The 17,370-nt window shown below is 31.5% G+C and overlaps 1 protein-coding gene across 3 annotated transcripts in view; it reads left to right on the top strand.

The window, feature by feature from the left end:
* LOC126741911 (armadillo segment polarity protein) overlaps nucleotides 1-17,370 on the top strand; it is a 31,549-nt gene extending 14,179 nt beyond the window's left edge. The window contains exons 7-13 of one of the 3 annotated variants that reach the window (XM_050448381.1): nucleotides 4,052-4,241; nucleotides 4,292-4,370; nucleotides 7,112-7,345; nucleotides 11,768-11,919; nucleotides 12,086-12,182; nucleotides 15,970-16,007; nucleotides 16,366-16,513. In XM_050448381.1, coding sequence (XP_050304338.1) covers nucleotides 4,052-4,241; nucleotides 4,292-4,370; nucleotides 7,112-7,345; nucleotides 11,768-11,919; nucleotides 12,086-12,182; nucleotides 15,970-15,992 — 775 coding nt within the window. In that variant the 3' untranslated portion in view covers nucleotides 15,993-16,007; nucleotides 16,366-16,513. Of the gene's footprint in view, nucleotides 1-4,051; nucleotides 4,242-4,291; nucleotides 4,371-7,111; nucleotides 7,346-11,767; nucleotides 11,920-12,085; nucleotides 12,183-15,969; nucleotides 16,008-16,365 lie in introns of all 3 variants that reach the window. The other 2 variants (XM_050448380.1, XM_050448382.1) reach the window with 2 other exon arrangements.

Here is a 17,370-nt window from a genome sequence, read left to right on the forward strand (position 1 = left end):
GATACCTTTACATCCATATTATCCATTTACCTATATAAATTGTATTGAAATCTGATAATTCAGTTTGCCGATCAGATGCCTAACAATTTTTTGGCAATCTACACAGTCAAAAGCCTTGGAGAAATCACAGATCATTGCCGCAGCCATGTCTCCATTATTAAGACTGATGTATAGTTTGTCCAGAAAATTCGATATTGCATAGCATGTATTTTTATTAGTTTGGAATACAAATTGCCTAACATTTAACAATTTATGCTTTTGAAGAAAATCTGTCATTAATATTTTTTCTATTATTTTTATTATTTTAAGTTGGGAGATGTGAAATAGGACAATAACATAGTGGATCTTGAGTATTAAATAGAGGTCTCACTAAAGATGGATTTAAACTATCTGGAAAAATGCCTTTGTTAAAAGATATATTTAATGTAGTAGCTAGAACCTTTAATACACTAAGAAAAACAGAAATATATTTTTTTAAGAAAATTGACAAAGGCGGTTATTTGCTATAAAAAATCCTGGAAAAATTAAAAAAAAACAATATAATTTTCAGAAAATCTATTACGAAAGCCATGATTTCCTATAGGAAAACCTGAAAAAATCTAGTAGTTATCATAATACAGTATATTATACAGGATAAAAGATCAATTATTATCATTCTAGTCTGAATAGAGCAATTAAGAGATATTCTAGAAAAACTAAATTCTCTGGAAAGCTCAATTAATGACAACAGTACAACACCAATTACTGAAAAAAAACCAGAAATCTTCCCCTGGACTCTTTCTTACTTTCCCTATGAGTTTTTATTAATCATTTGTCACAAGACAATTTTTATTTCATTCATATCAGTATGAAAAAAGGCAGAACCAGTCAGGCACATAAATATCCTTTTAATAAGTGATAGATAGGATCAGGACCAGGTGCGATCTGGCCTGTTAATTTCTATGCAATTGTGCAATAAATATTATTTAAATTATTCACATTAAAGTTAACGCCATAGCCAGAATTACCATTGATAGTTATTAATTATATAACAGACCCCTTTGGATCTGATTTTTAACTTTAATTCATTCTGCTTAATTCTGCATGATGATTAATTCTGCAACTGCAGTAGTTCTGCTTGACCTTTTTTATCACTTTGTGATAAATCATGTGAATCTTGTAGGGTCGTATTGGCTATCATTTTCAGAGGATCCCTTGCTTACCCAAGGTCTTATTTTTAGGTTTAACTAATCTTAAAGGAAAGTTTTTCAAAATATGCTCTATTGTTCTAAATATTTGTTGCTGTAAACAAAGCTGTATAAAACAAAAAAATAAAAGTAGGTGACAGCAAATAACAAAAAATATTTGAAATATACACACAAATAAAAATAAAACAAAATAGGGCTGATAAAACCTAAAGCTAAAAAAACACCAGTAGGAACTAAATGTATTAAAAGGTGTCAGTATAATATTCTTCAATATCATAAAAGGGTCTTACAAAAAGCAATTTCCTGACTTTTCCTTTTTAAATCTATGAGCCTGAGAAAAGGTTGACGACTATTATACGCAACAGAGTCATGAACCAAAGCCGATTTGGGAATGGGCAATGGCACTTTATGTGTCTGCCTTGTGGAGTAAAAAGAAAAATCCTGATTCAAACTGCCACCATATTTCTTGTGTATTAAAGATACTGTTTCAAGTATAAAGAGACAGGAGAATGTTAAAATTTTGTCCGCTGTAACGAAGTTACAAGATTTTGTCTTTATTTTATAGTAATAAGGGTAAGCCCAGACAGTCTTTTATAAGACAACTTAGATAATTTTGCTCCGTTAATATTGTAACCTCTAAATTTATAATTTACATAACAAAAAGATAAATTTTAAGCTTTACCTGTGAGTCATGAGGGGTTTATAATTGTAAACATATATAAAGAAACCAACTTAAACAGGTTTCTAGCCTGATAGTATCCTGGAAAGGTTCGATTTCTTATAGGTTATGCCTAGTTCTCCGTTGACTATGTTGTAGTCTCTGGCCTTATTGTTTTCAGCCCTGGTTATGCTTAGGATAATAAAGAACCACAAATGCCTAAAACTGAGAGGGTTTTCATCACTATGCTTCCAGTTTTCCGGTTATTTTCATGAAATTTTCCTTTCATGCTGTTGCATTGTTTACATGTTCTACTTTGCAAGTTTCAAGGTTTACCTACCTTGGGAAGCCCTGTTAAATGAAGGGGCATGCCTGGTGTGGCAAAATATAATATAAATTATATTTCAGTTTCCCGCGGTTTTCCTGAAAAGCCGGTTTTCTTGTACACATGTGCTTTTGTCCCGCTGTTTTCACCTAGAAATACCGGGTTTTGAGAGCTGAAACTAAGTTTGTTTACCATATATAAGGTCATGGCCTATAAATCTGTGCCGTTTTCATGAGGAAAAACTCAATTTTCATTAAGTTTTCCCAATTGCATTTTTATCCAATGATTGGTTCTGAGGATGTTCGTGAGTCGTCGGCATCCGAATTCCTGCGATGGGTATAAAAAGGTTCCAGGTCCACCAAGGTGACACATTCGTCGCAGTAAGGTCGTACCATACCTTTCGAACGAAGTTCCAGTAATTTTTCCATATTTCAATACCGTTAAATTTTCAATATTTACATTAAAACTTTGTCTTCATATTGACAGTGTGAATTGGGTTTGGTAAGAGCCACCTGTTGACAGTTTACCGGCCGCTTCCAAGCTCGCGTATTAAGATCTTTATCGAATCCGGTGCTATTGATATCGTTCCGTCCTGTTCTGTTTTATTTAATTTTAAAATTGTGGTTTGGACACTATCTTTCTTCGTGTTTTGTAGGGCAGGTAGTAAACGGGTGATTAAACCAACGTTTCATTAATTTCGTTCGCGAAAAGTTACATTCTTGTTTGCAACCAGAGAAACACTCACTGCGGATTTATTTTGTATTTAATTGATAATTTTTATTGTTGACTTTTTATTTTCTGCTCTGTCCGCTGCCGTACCGTTCCGTTTAATTGTGTGATTGATGAAAACTCCTGCTTGGACACTATCTTTCTTCGTGTTTTGTAGGGCAGGAAGTAGCCGCGTTTATTAATTATTACTTGGCTTCTCAAAATGGTGAGAGACTAGTAATAACCGAGTCCGTGATGTCATACTTACTATCCGTATAGCAACAGAGCAGAGGTAAATGTTGACCGATTGATTGAGCTTGATTGAGCTCGCTTGATTGGTGTTGAGTTTCCGGCTTTGCTTAACGAATGTCATCCGTAACCGCTTGTACAAAACATCATAACCCCGTCCCTTAAATCATACTATTTTGCGTCATTAATAGAGTGCCGAATTTTCCGGTACATTTTCCCAAATAACTGCCTGTGCTTAATCATAGAAATTGGTAATGGGGATTGTTAAAGTTTAAGGACTTTTTTTGTTCATTTAGTTTTAAGCAACCAAACCTGTTACTTACTTATTAGTATCTATTTGTAATAATAAAGATTAAGAGCAATAAGATCTCATTATAACCGGACAGTCTACTTTCAATCTCTATCTGGTTTCTCCACTGTCTAAAGGCTTACCCAAGAGGCTAGAGGGGACTCTAAGCTCCTTTAATTACTTAGAGTGGCGCCCGAGGCATTTTGTCGACTTTTCTCCTATAACTATACAAAGAAATAGTGAGGGGGGTTGATGGATACCCTGCGACGTCAAAGGTTAGAGGCTGGACATACGGCAAGTACGTAAGTACCTCCGCTACACCGCAACAAAGAGAGACTTACATGAATCACTTTATTCATGTACCCAACTGCCCTTTTTTGCAACACAAATAATGTATGCATCATGTGTTTAGAATAAGAAGCCCAAAAACATATGCCATACCGTAAATGGGATTAAATTAATGCAAAATAGGCCTGTTTACTCGTACCTTTATCTAACTCATTGGAGATTATCCTAACTGCAAAGCAGCATTATTGCAATAGAACTAAGCCTAAATAAATTTCAGGAAAAACACTCTTAATTGTCAACTTCCGATTGCAATACGTTAGTTACTACTTATAACTTTTTTCCTGTAGGCTTGTCGGTGGTATTCCGGTAATCGTCAGACTATTGAATCCGCCGTCGCGTTGGCCATTGGTCAAGGCAGTGATCGGACTGATCAGGAATTTGGCGTTGTGTCAGGACAATTTTGTGACCCTAAGGGAGTCCGGCGCCATCAGTTTCTTGGTGCAACTACTGATGAGAGCCTATCAAGACACCCAAAGAGTAAGTAGCGGACATTTTTGGCAATTTTTATTTGAAAATGTCACATTTAGAGGGCGAGCTTGGCAAGCGGAGGCAGTCAGCAACCAGGAACTTATGCCGATGGTGTTAGAATGGAAGAGATTATTGAAGGTAGGTGCAAAGTTTAGAATTTAGTATCTCAATATCCACTGATTATAGTGCTACTCCTAAGATGACAATATTTACAAAATATTTCGCCTTTCTTGGGAAATCTTAATTTTACCAAGATGCTTGAACATATATATATTTTGTCAAAAACTAATACAAGTTATACAACAAGGTTACTTAATAATTACCATATTACATTTTTAAAAAAGAATTGAATAACTAACAAACACTACAATTACCACAAACATATTATGTATACTATACAAACAAAAAAGGAGACACAATCCAGACAAAACAGGAACATTTTTTTAGAAATAAAATAAATAAGTGGTTTATTATACTAAATTTACGATTAAATGATTTTTACAACCCTTTTTAAAAAACTTTATACTTTTGATTGTTTTGATTTCTATTGGCAACATTAGTATTTCTTTCATTATGTATTTCTTTAGACCATTAAAAAATAATGAATTTTGAGCACGTTCTTGAGAAACTCTAGGTATATAAAAATTACTTTTCGATCGCGTGTTATGATCATGTATTTTGGCAAGAATGACTTTACTCAACAGATACTGTGGAACATGACCAATTTTAATTTTATGAACAAATGTCAGCGTATTGAGTAGAAGATGCTCTCTGACTGGTAACCATTCTAAAGCCTGTAACATGTCTTTTATTGGGGTCAATCTTGGTTTACCTAATATTATACGCATGACCCTATTTTGCAACTTTTGAAGTCGAGACAACTCATTTTGTTTTAATAAAAATAATACACTAGAACAATAATGAGGCAGGATAAGTACTTTGTAAATATTTTTTTTTGTCCATAAGATTAAGTAAGGTGAACATCTAGATAAATAATAAATCTTATATGAAATCTTCTTAATGACCTCAACTGCATGACTTTAGAATTTAAGTCCCGATCTATCCATATGCTTAAGTATTTAATTTTTGTTACACTTTTTCTATCGAATGTTCCGATATTTTTATATTTAACTGTGCTGGGAAGTATCTGTCAAAACATTCCTTTGCTATTATCATATATTTAGTTTTAGAGATGTTAACCTTTAAATCATTTAAATTACACCACTTATAGACCGATTTTAAAATATTATTTAATTTAACTTGAAGCTCATGTGGGTTTAATGTAGTAAAATAAAATAAAGCATCATCTGTAAAAAGATAAGTTATGCATTCTTTAACATAATCTATTAAATTATTAATATATATTACAAATAGTAATGGTCCTAATACACTACCCTATGGAACGCCATATTTATTTATTAACGGTTCTGATAAAACATCATTAATTTTTAATACCTGTTTTCTATCTTTTAAATACAAAACCACTTCAAAGCAACCCTCTCTAAACCTATACTTTTTAATTTTGTTATTAATCTCTTTCTATTGATGGTTTCAAATGCTCTTCTTAAATCCAGAAAAATGGCACCAATAGCTAAATTACAGTCTATATTTTGTTTCCAATCAGCCAACACACCCTGAACAGCATTTTCGCAGTTAAACTTTTCTCTAAAGCCAGATTGAAAGTCACTGATTATGCCGTTATGATTAAGATAGTTAACGAGCTGTGTATAAACCACTTTTTCCAGTATTTTGTCTAACGCACATCAAAAATTTATCGGTCTTAGGTCATTAACTAAACTAGATTTATTTACTTTTAGTATCGAAATAACTGTTGATAATTTTAGTAGTTCAGGGATTTCACCAGTTTCAAGAGAACATTTTTTAAAATTAAGCAGTGGTCGTTTAATATTCTTAAGTAGATTGATATTAATTTCATCAGGACTTGTTCTATTTGCCATATTAAACAAAAGTTCTGTATAATTAATTAAATTAAAATGATAAAATCTACTGTCCAAATTACGATCCTGGTTTACTAAGTCCTCTGCAATATTGTTCTGTCTACATCTAATAGAATTTCATTTATACTGTTTATAAAATAGTGATTCAATTTGTTGGGGAAATTATTTCCCATATTAATAACTTCGCCGTTAATTTCCACTTCCCGTAAATTCATCACTTGCTGATTTTTTGGTATAAATTCTTGCAAAGTATCTCTTTTCAATTTCCCCTATTTCCATATATTTTATCTTCATAGTACTTTCTCTTTTCATCCCTTATTATTTTTACTGCCAAATTTCTTTTTTCTTTATAATTATTAAAGTTTTTAGAAGTTTTATTTTAGTAGCAGCTTCACACATCATTCCACCAAACTTCATATCTAGGATAAATTTTAACTGTTCTTAACGGAGATATAACAGCTAATGAATAATTCATTATACTCTTCGTTTATATTAGCATGATCAAAATTCAAAAATATTCTGATTCCCGAGTTCTAAAATCGATGACTTTATCACCAATTATGATGACAGAAGATTGATTATCAAGAATGCTTGCATCACACTACCCCAAGAAAACAATTTCGAACTCAACCCTTGAAGAACTAGGAGACCTATAAAGAGAAACTATAAAATATTTCCTATTACTATAAACTATTTCAATTGCAACTAGCCAATTTTTTTTCTGTGTACACACTTGAACTTTTTGTTTAATTTTTCCATTATTTCTAACACAGATCGGTCTTTCTACTGTCACCATTCACTCTATACACATTATAACCAGCAATGCCAATTCAATTGGTTGTATCAAGATAAGATGTTCCTGTTCAACTTGGCCTCCCCTTGCCGGGTATTCAGTTTTAGTGATTGATTTCCGTATTGCAGGAACCGTTGGTGCGTTACACATCCTCGCCCGCGAATTTTACAACAGGGAGCAGATCCGTCAACAAGGCGTTATCCCGGTGTTCGTGCAGTTACTGTTTAACGACATCGAAAATATTCAGCGGGTCGCTGCGGGCGTTCTTTGTGAATTAGCGGCCGATAAGGAAGGAGCCGATTTGATCGAGCAAGAGGGCGCCACCGCCCCATTGACTGAGTTACTACATTCGAGAAATGAAGGTAAGAATCTATTAAGTAATACAAGTGTATCATAAACATCGATATCATTATCGGCGCGGAATTCAGAGTGAGAACGCTTTCGGAGAAAAGGAGATGGATATACGGCGTATACTCGCCTCGGCGCTAGTACACTACACATAAAATCTATTACGACAACAAGTTTCTGATTTAGAGTATTGAATTGCCTAAATTTATTTCTTTCTTTTAATTAAAAAAAAAAAAACGCTATGGGTAAAAATTTACTTTAAAGTATTACGACAAAAAGACAAAGTTCTAAATGTCTGTCTTCTATAATAATAACGTTTATTAAAAAACAATATGCATAATTTATACTTACTAAGCAATACAATAATAAAAAATTATAAAAAATAAACGTTTAGAAATATCACTGAAGTACACTAAGCACTTGTGCGTGATTTGTGGTTACATAATCGGGAAAAATTTCAAATTTAGTTAATTATGTCCTTATTGGGCAAACGGGCTATATCCGTGATTAAAAGGTCATTTCAGAGTATAATATAAAGTAGAGTAGATATTTTAAAAGCAGTTTGAAACAAAAAACATTCATTTGATGTATTTAAGATTTATTAAATCATTAAAAACTTCTCTACCCTCGAAAAATATCCAGTTTTTTGGTTTTGCGTTTGAAAGAGTCAAAGCTTTCAACCATTCTTTTATCATTTGCGAGTATGTTATACAGTCTTGGAGCATAATATTTTAAACTCCTTTGGTCATGAGTTTTACGGGTCGTGGTTGGATTTGCCAAGTTGTTTTGCCTAGTAGATAAAATTTGGTTAATATTTAACACTATCTTGTTTTTCTTTATATATTTAAGGATTTCTAAGCAATCAAGTTAACGCAAATCTAATATGTTACTTTCAGAATCAGTGGGATATGATCTTACTCTGCAAAAAATTATTTTTAAAGACCATTTTTGAATTGATTTTAATTTTTTTATGTGTTTCAGAAGCGCTTCTCCATTCCAAAATACCATAAACTAAATGACTTTGTACAAGAGACATATATAGAACCTTTAGATATTCGGTAGTCAAAAAGTCTCCAAGGTATATAATTTTTGAGAGAAATCTCCTTTGACTATTGAACCACTTCATTGATATAAAGGTCCCATTTAAATAAATGCTCAATTTTAATTCCGAAATATTTAAAGCATGCTGCTTTGGGTATTTCACAATCCCCAATCTTATGATGCCCAAGCCTTTGAAGGGAATTTCTGTAAGTTGCAACTTGCAAGGGACATGTATTTAGTTTTTTGTATATTTACAGTTAATTTATTGTGTTGGAACCAGCTTTTCAATACCAGAAAGTATTTTTGAATTTGGGTTGTTATAATTTGCCAAGACTTTTCTCTATATATAGTTAGAAAAGTTTATAAAGAACCGGTGACATCAACAGGCGGCAAAATCCGCGCATCTCGTTATTCTATCGATCGGGTCAGATGACTATGTCGAGGTCTGAAGACAGTGGAGGCGGCACACTTGTTGAAATTATTAATATTTATTTGTCCTAGAGTTTAAATAGCCCTAGATTTTTAGTAGGTATAGCTAGCGATATTATAAGTGCGTTTGATTTAGTTGAAATACCAACTAAGAATGCATATATTTGAATTTAATTGCTCCGAAATTCGTTTAAAAAAATGTAGATAAATTAAAATTATATTTTTTAGCATTGTGATGTGCCCATAAAAAATCTAATAAAAAATAGTTTTATTTACAGGAGGATGCAGTTCGCTAATTATTTTTAAAACAGGACTTCAAATAGGTAGCTGAAAATTATTCTTTATTCGCATTTTTTTTTAAGGATTAGGTATTTTAAACGACTTGTGTAAAGAAACAGATTGGTATAAGCTTAAAGTTTTATTTCATTATTTTACATATTATATATTTTTATTCACTATCAGATAGTGTATTACAACCTAAATCAGATTCATCCGATGAAGACCATTCGATCTCTTCATCAGATGAGCCTGTATTTACTGTAAATTTTAAAGAATCCAATGCTTCATCAAAAAGGTGATGACTTTTGAAACATTGTTTTTCTATGTTGTCTATATGGTTGCAAATATTTATCCACTCATCATTCGAAATTTCCGCAAATTTCTGCATTGTCAAAGTTTCGACATCCGCCAATTTAAAAGTGGAATTTCTGCTTGCCACCCAATTCTTAACAGTTGCCCAAATTTTTTCTATCGGATTAGGCTCTGGGTGGTATGGAGGCAAACGTAACACAATATGTCCATGCTTTTCCATTAGGTCGTCCAACTTGGTTTTTACAGGATACTTTTTTTTATTTTCAGACACTTTCATATAACTCTGTCTTGGTGAGTTTTGCATCAAATGTAAAATTACGTTCCTTGAGCCAGTCAACTATTTCCTGCTTTTTACTTCCAGATGTAACATTCTTGACTACAGGCACATTGTGATAAGCTGCATTGTCTAATACTAGGACGGAATTAGGTAGTAAATTTGGAATTAACTGATTTTCGGCCCATTTCATGAAGTTGTGATGGTTCATGTCATCATGATAGTCTCCGCTTTTTGACCCTAAAAAGAGAAGAATAAAAGATTTTAAAATAATCGTATAAAGTTATCAGTGTGGTATTAATTATATACAATAAAATATATTAAAATATCAACATTGATAATGGTAAAAGGTTGACTAAATATTATAGGTGAAAATGTGGGTAGGGAACTGGGACTGAAAAGTATAAGTACCCGCTTATCCAATCAATGAACTAAGAGTATCATTTCTGCGTATTACATTTTAATATCATTTTTGGTATTACTTTATATAGAAATAACTAAAAAATTTTGCCTGAGCGAAAAATCAGTAACCCATTATTTACGAAACAGTAATTAATTTTCATTTATTTTTTTAAATTATCAGACAATTGAATAATTTAAACCAATTTTACTTACCTTTTACAATAAAAATCGGATAGTCTAACTAAAAAAACTATAGTCTATTTCACTACTTTAAAAAAAAAACACACAACAGATTTTAAATGCCTTATAACACGATTAACTCACTTCCCGTACGAGACGACAGTGAGTAGGCCTTCAGGCTACGTCATAGGCTTTAAATCCCCGGCAGGTACAAAGAAACGAAGTACGGCGGCTGCTTTGTTCTTGCGGTTTCTTTAATAAGAAGCGAGAGAAAATATATTGCGGTCGTCTTTTCTCTCTGCCACCGGATTTTCTATCGATTTTGTGTTGAAAAATGGGTTTGTGCGCATATTGAGCAGCCGGTTCTTTATAAACTTTTCTACCTATAGTAAAACGGTGTCATCTGCTACTAACTAGCGTTCCATTTAGTTTAAGAATATGCATGTCCATTGGCCTGTCTTAGTGTATCTACTCTGTATGTACTGTACTCTTGTATCTTGTACTATATTTCTGAAAATTCACAATATCGGTGTAACTTGCACAACACAATATCGGTCACAAATTCTTTTAATTTTATGACTAACTAATCAACAACTAAGTTCAGAGCTGGCTGAACATTTTTGAATTTAAAATCTATATTTTAATTTGCAACATATTGTTTTAAAGCAGCCAATACCAACTTAATTGGATTTAAGTCGGGATAGTATAATAGAAGTCCTGTATCGGTCATAACGTTATTTATTTCATGGGTTTTATATTTAAGTTTATGCATTTTTATTAAGCTAAATAATTCCGCTTTAATTTGTTCCGAAACTTAAATATTGCATTGTTTAAGCCAGTTCTTCATTAAATATTTTCTGGAGCCTTAATCGGACATTTTTCTTTAGTTCCCTAATGAACATTATGAAATGGGACATTGGGATACTGGCTGGACTTTTCCTCTAATCCATTTCTTGTAGTTGTTAAAATTCATTTCACTATGAGTTGCCCGATTTACTTCCAGATTTAAATATGCGTTTTTTATGAAACCCACATCGCCACTTGCATGAACAATAATAATTCTTTGCTCTTTAGATCCTATATGAAAACCTTCGTTACGGTCGTCTGATCAGGTTTTTTCATAGGTATGCGAGGAATGAATTTAAGTTTCATCCATGTAAATTATTAGGCGATTTTCTTCCCTTCATTATCTAATGAAAAAATTCCTTCTAAACTTTAAATTTTTTGCCTTTTTCTATCGAAATGCCATATCTCATTATTTCTCTCAAAGTTTCATAGGATCATGGACAATTATTTACTTCACTTAATTTTTAGATATTTGTTGCAATGTAGGAAATCGTTTTTTAGCAACATGAAAGTTTATTATTATATGCCAAAGGAAGAAAGGAGGGTCAACATCGTCTTCGATTGGATTTTGGTGCTGATCAGATTCTGGTTTTGCCATGCTGGGAAAATGATATTGAAGCAACTTTACTGTATTTTTTTGGAGGCTATTAATTATGTCCTTTTACCTTTAAAGGTGTAGCAACGTATGCGGCCGCAGTTTTGTTCCGCATGTCCGAAGACAAACCGCAAGACTATAAGAAGAGACTCTCTATGGAACTGTCCAGTTCCCTATTCAGAGAGGAGAATCTTTGGAATCCGGATCTGGGCATGGGAGCAGACTTCCAGGTCAGTAACAAACCGTGCGAATAATCATTTAAAAATCATTTTCAAGCGACTTTCGAATGCTTTAAAGGAATTATTGTAAAAGTGCATGAAGACACTGTTTTTTTTATTTTGTACAGATTTTTTTTTTGTAGATATTTTTTTTGCATTTTTTATTTGACCATTGTAGGATATTTTGAGCCCTGAACAGGCTTATGACAATATGTACGGGCAGGGGCCCCCTAGTGTACACAGCAGCCACACTGGCAGGCCCTATCAGCAGCAAGGTAATTGAATATTCAAAAAAAACAACACAAAATTACTAACTTGGGCATAAGTATTTTTAAGTACATATAATCGTGGTGCTGGACATTATATACAAATTTAATATCATTTATATTATATACAGTGTGTTGCAGAAAGGTGCAGAAACAGGTGATATTATTGTGGATCCCAATATTGCGGCAAAGTTTAACTTAACTAAAAGAAGTTTCAGCCTTTATATAAAATCATCCTCGGGACACTAAATTATATTAACTAATTAAGCATTATTTGAGTTCTTCATTTTTAATTTAATTATTGAAAATTACGAGATGATCGTATAAAGGTCGAACCTGAATGAAGAGTTTTTATTTGGTCCCAATATAACAATTAGAACTTGATAATTACAACTTTGTGCAGAACGAAAAATTTAGCTTTCCCTTATTTTGACAAGCCTTTCCTGAAACATTTTATATGGGGTGTCTCTTGTATATCCTCCAAAACTCCTTTAAAAATTATGTTTTTTTTTAAATGACATTTTTGGCATTTTTTTACATCCTTTATACTAAAACATAAAAAATTCACAAGTAAATATTATCTTATATTAACATTACTGCCTCTATATTAACAATACTACCGTTCAACGGAAAAATACCGTATGTTAAGAATTTAAACTTTTGAGAAAACGACGTTTAAAGAATTTGGCATAGAACCGTAATAGAACTAGCTCAATTATTTGTAAAACAGGCTACGAACAGTTTAAAATATTTTATGTAATATAGTTCACATATACATACACCCAAATATTGATTTTAATCAAATTTGGGGAATTTTCGTAAATTCGTAACATACGGCATAATTTATCGATAAAGTGTCTTTTCCTAAAGAGAAATTGTAAACTTACGATAACCGGACAGGAGGAAAGAAGCTGATATAGCAGTCATAAACACCGTATATTTAAACGTAAAGTATTTTTCTGTGGTGTTCAAATATCTAATTAAAAAAAAAGATATTAATATAAACAGCGTAAGTTTACTAAGATTAATATTTATTTATGCACATTTGAAGTAAGTATAAAGAATAAAAGGATTGAATTAACTAAACATAGTAAAATAAAATAAATTTTAGTACTTAAACAAATTTGCACTGACCGTTTAATCATCTTCAATTACCTCAAGTAAATTTTGAGCATCACTTTGAACCAAGTTCTTCCAAAGGTATAATTGTGTGATAAAATTTGATTTTATCGATCAGATCAGTTGATTTTCAAGATTTTTTTAATCGTTATTTTATTTTTGGTAGTATATTTAATTCTTGATATTCAGTATCTTAAAATGATTTTTTGGAGTACACGCGTACATGTACATACGTACATTTGGTCCTCTTTTTCCTTCCAAAACGGAAATATCTTTTAAAAGTGGTCGATTTTTATTCAACTTTTGTAGTTGGTAGTTTGTTGTCAAATTGGACCAACATTTTAAAACCAGAAAAATTCATTTTCTTGGTTCTATTTTGTGTACTATTTTGTGGTGCAGCATTTAAAAAATCCTGAAAATCATCGATTTTAGTATTTTCTTTCACACTTTTTCAATTCAGTGGTAAAACCTGTCAGCCGAAATAAATTTATGCTCTGTTTCAAAATACTTGATGGTTAGTTTTTCAGCAGATATGTAATCAAAAATAATTAATGATATAATTAAAATAGCTCAAAAAATACCAGTTTTTGTTTTGTGCCCTGGAGTTGTCAGCTGATAAATAAACATATTTTTTATCATAACTAGTCAAAATCTATTACAAGAAGTTAGTATATCTTATTTTTTTGCGTCCAGATATGCATTCGTGCCAAAGAATAGCTTATATTATTTTTTTTTTGCAAATGAGACCACGGGAACAAATGACTGATTAAAAATGATGATTCTGGGAGTAAAGATCCTCCTTAAACGTATCGACTCTTGGTAAGATAATAATCTTTTATATATTCGTTGTGTAATGAAGGGGACTATGGCAGTTTTTTTCTTGCCACTTGGGTATTCTTCCCCTGAAAATTTCTGCTTTTTTAATATGTACCAGGCATTGAACGCATGAATGACAATCAGTATTTTAATTTGCATTTTCTTTATTATGTGTATTATTTTGTAACAGAAATGCCTCACTCGAGGTATTCATATATTTAATAATACTTCTATATAGTTCATAGGAAACTTTCATTGTTGGACATTGCTTAAAGTCGCACAACTGTTATGTCACTGGATGAGTACAATTTATTAGGGGCATGCTATCGCCTGTAATGTGAAACACAGAGAGAAAACTTTCTTATTGGGTTTTTAAATTATCTCTCGGTCTATTTTCTTTTTTGTGTAAGATCCACGCTTGTCCTTAGATGGGCTACTAAGATATTTTAAAATAGAATCAATTATTTCCTATGTAGCCAAGAGTTGTTAAAAAGAAAACCTTGAAGACTTTAATGCGCTCAAATTTTTAAGGATATATGTTTTATATTTATTGTTTATTTAGTCAAAAACTAATGCAAGTTATACAACGAGGTTGCTTAATAATTTATCATATTACATAAAAAAAAAATTGAATAACTAATAAAAACTATACAACTACCACAAACATATGTATATTATACAAACAAAAACGAGACACAAACCAACATGAACATTTTTTTAGAAATAAGTGGTTTAATATACTAAATTTACGATTAAATTAAAAAAACTTCATACTTTCGATTGTTTTCATTTGTATTGGCAAAATATTGTATTTTTTTACACCATTAAAAAAATAATGTTTTTCGTCTCTGTTTTGTAGAGTTATCATCTATGTCGCTTTTTCTCTATGTCCTGTTTAAATTTTCATTGATGTGATCCTGGAAAATATTGATGTTGCAGGTGTAGACATTGGTTAGGATTATAAAAGCTTCTATAAGATTACCTCGACACTGCTCATCTTTAAGCTTGGGCGAATAAAAAATGTTTAGACTGACTACACTGAAACGGAATTCTCCTTATTTTACGATGCACTCTTTCTAATATATCTGTTACAAAGCTGGGGTTTTTACACTGAAAGAGCCAATTCCAATTTGGGAATAATATATGAAGTGATTATTTCCACAAGTTAAAAGATGAGCAGTGTCGAGGTAACCTTATAGAAGCTTTTATAATCCTAACTAATGTTTAAACCTGCAACATCGATGTTTTCCAGGAACACATAAATGAAAATTGAAAGAGGACATAGAGAAAAAGCGATATAGATAATAACTCTACAAAACAGAAGCCAAAGACATAATTTTTTAATGGTCTAAACAAATACAATATGTTGCCAATACAAATCAAAACAATCACAAGTATAAAGTTTTTTAAAAGGGCTTGTAAAAATAATTTAATCGTAAATTTAGTATAATAAATACTTATTTCTAAAAAATATTCATGTTGGTCTGTGTCTCGTTTTTGTTTGTATAATATACATATGTTTGTGGTAATTGTATAGATGATAACTCTACAAAACAGAAACCAAAAACATAATTTTTGTTCAGAGTTAAAAATTGTCTTTTTTTCATTATACAGAATGCAAAAATATGCCAAAAAAGTCAATAAAATTAAAAAAAAAAACTAGAAGGAAAAAAAGGAGTCTAGCATGATATCTAAATATGAGAGATCGCTCATGTATTCTGAGACACTGTAGTTTTTCTATTTTAAACATTTTTATTGGGTCAATTTATTAATCTGGATGGCACGTCGGGTAGAATATTACACTTTCTTACTAACAATCACTTAATAATAAATTACTTTGCTTATAAACCTAATTTTGCAGGGCTCTTCTTAACTGACATTTAACAGCTTTAAAAAAAGGTGATAGTTTTGAGATTTTGCATGTTGTTCTCGCTTTATTTTTTTATTATTATTAGGTTTAGTTTGTTATTTTCTTGTCGTATATTTAATAATTTTAAACATAAACGCAATAAGAATCGTGATAATCCTTTACTAGCCAAAGATGACACACTAATAAAACATACACATGTACAGGTCTGGTCAACTCAGGTCTTGAGTGCGCACAGGCCAATTTAAATCTTTAACGTTTCCCTAGTTGTGTTTATTTGGTGTTCAATTAATCGTATTCGCTTATTAACCAAAGAGTGTTCTGAAGCTGTAATTTCAACGCAATTAAGAATGTCTTTATTACAATAACACGTTATGTCTTGAAATTTAGGCTATGACCAGATACCCTTAAATATGCAAGCGATGGACTTAGGGTCGCCGCTGGACGCAATGGACGTTACAGGGACGGACCAAGATTTAAATTTTGACGGCATCGACCAACTGCCCACCCCGCCACAGGATAATAACCAAGTAGCGGCTTGGTACGACACTGACCTTTAAATATTTTTTTTTAATCTTTTATTGGGTTTTCTTGCAGCAGTTGAGAGTATGAATTAATATGTTTTATGAGGCATTTTTTTTCTGCTTCCTATACACAAAATTGAACTTTCTTATAAGGTTTTATGAGTTTTTCTTGTTTTGTGTTAGCTGTTAGGGATATTTTATTTTTAACGTGTAGTGTCTTTCGCATCCGATTTTTTTTTATAAAATAGTTAAATTTTATAAATTAAATGCATCCTTGTGCGCTCAAATATTTTACTATGCCATCAATTTACTTTATAGTGTTAAAAAAATTGTGAACTTTGATTTTTTGGTAGCTATAAAGGCTTTTTATTTATAGCTATGTTATGATGCAATTTATTATTTATAAGTGATTCTATAATTATGATTATTATTATTATTATTATTAGTGTAGAAAATTATTATATATATTTTTACGTTATATTCTGAACTAGCTATAAAGTAAGATAATAGTTAAGGCAACGTTTATGAAATTTATGAACAAAACGAGCTTAGTAGGTAAGTCTTTAGTAAGTTCTATAACTTATGTTCATTCGACCTTTTTAATAGTAATAACGAAACCAATTATGTATTATTAAAATTCAATTTGAGAAATTATGTTCAATCGCACAATTTTTCTTTGAAAATTTTATTCAAACCAAGTTTTAATCAAAAAAGTATTCGCGAAATACAGGGTAGTTTCGAATTTTGTAATGTGTTTATCTTCAGGAAAGGCCTTAAAAAGGCCTTTTTTGCGTATGTAATCAATCAAGTTTATGCATGGTTGTACTTTATAATAGACTTTGAATAGATTTCTTGGTAAATGTGACGAAAA

Source organism: Anthonomus grandis, chromosome 11 (assembly GCF_022605725.1).
Source record: "Anthonomus grandis grandis chromosome 11, icAntGran1.3, whole genome shotgun sequence".
In the NCBI taxonomy this organism is placed as follows: domain Eukaryota; kingdom Metazoa; phylum Arthropoda; class Insecta; order Coleoptera; family Curculionidae; genus Anthonomus; species Anthonomus grandis.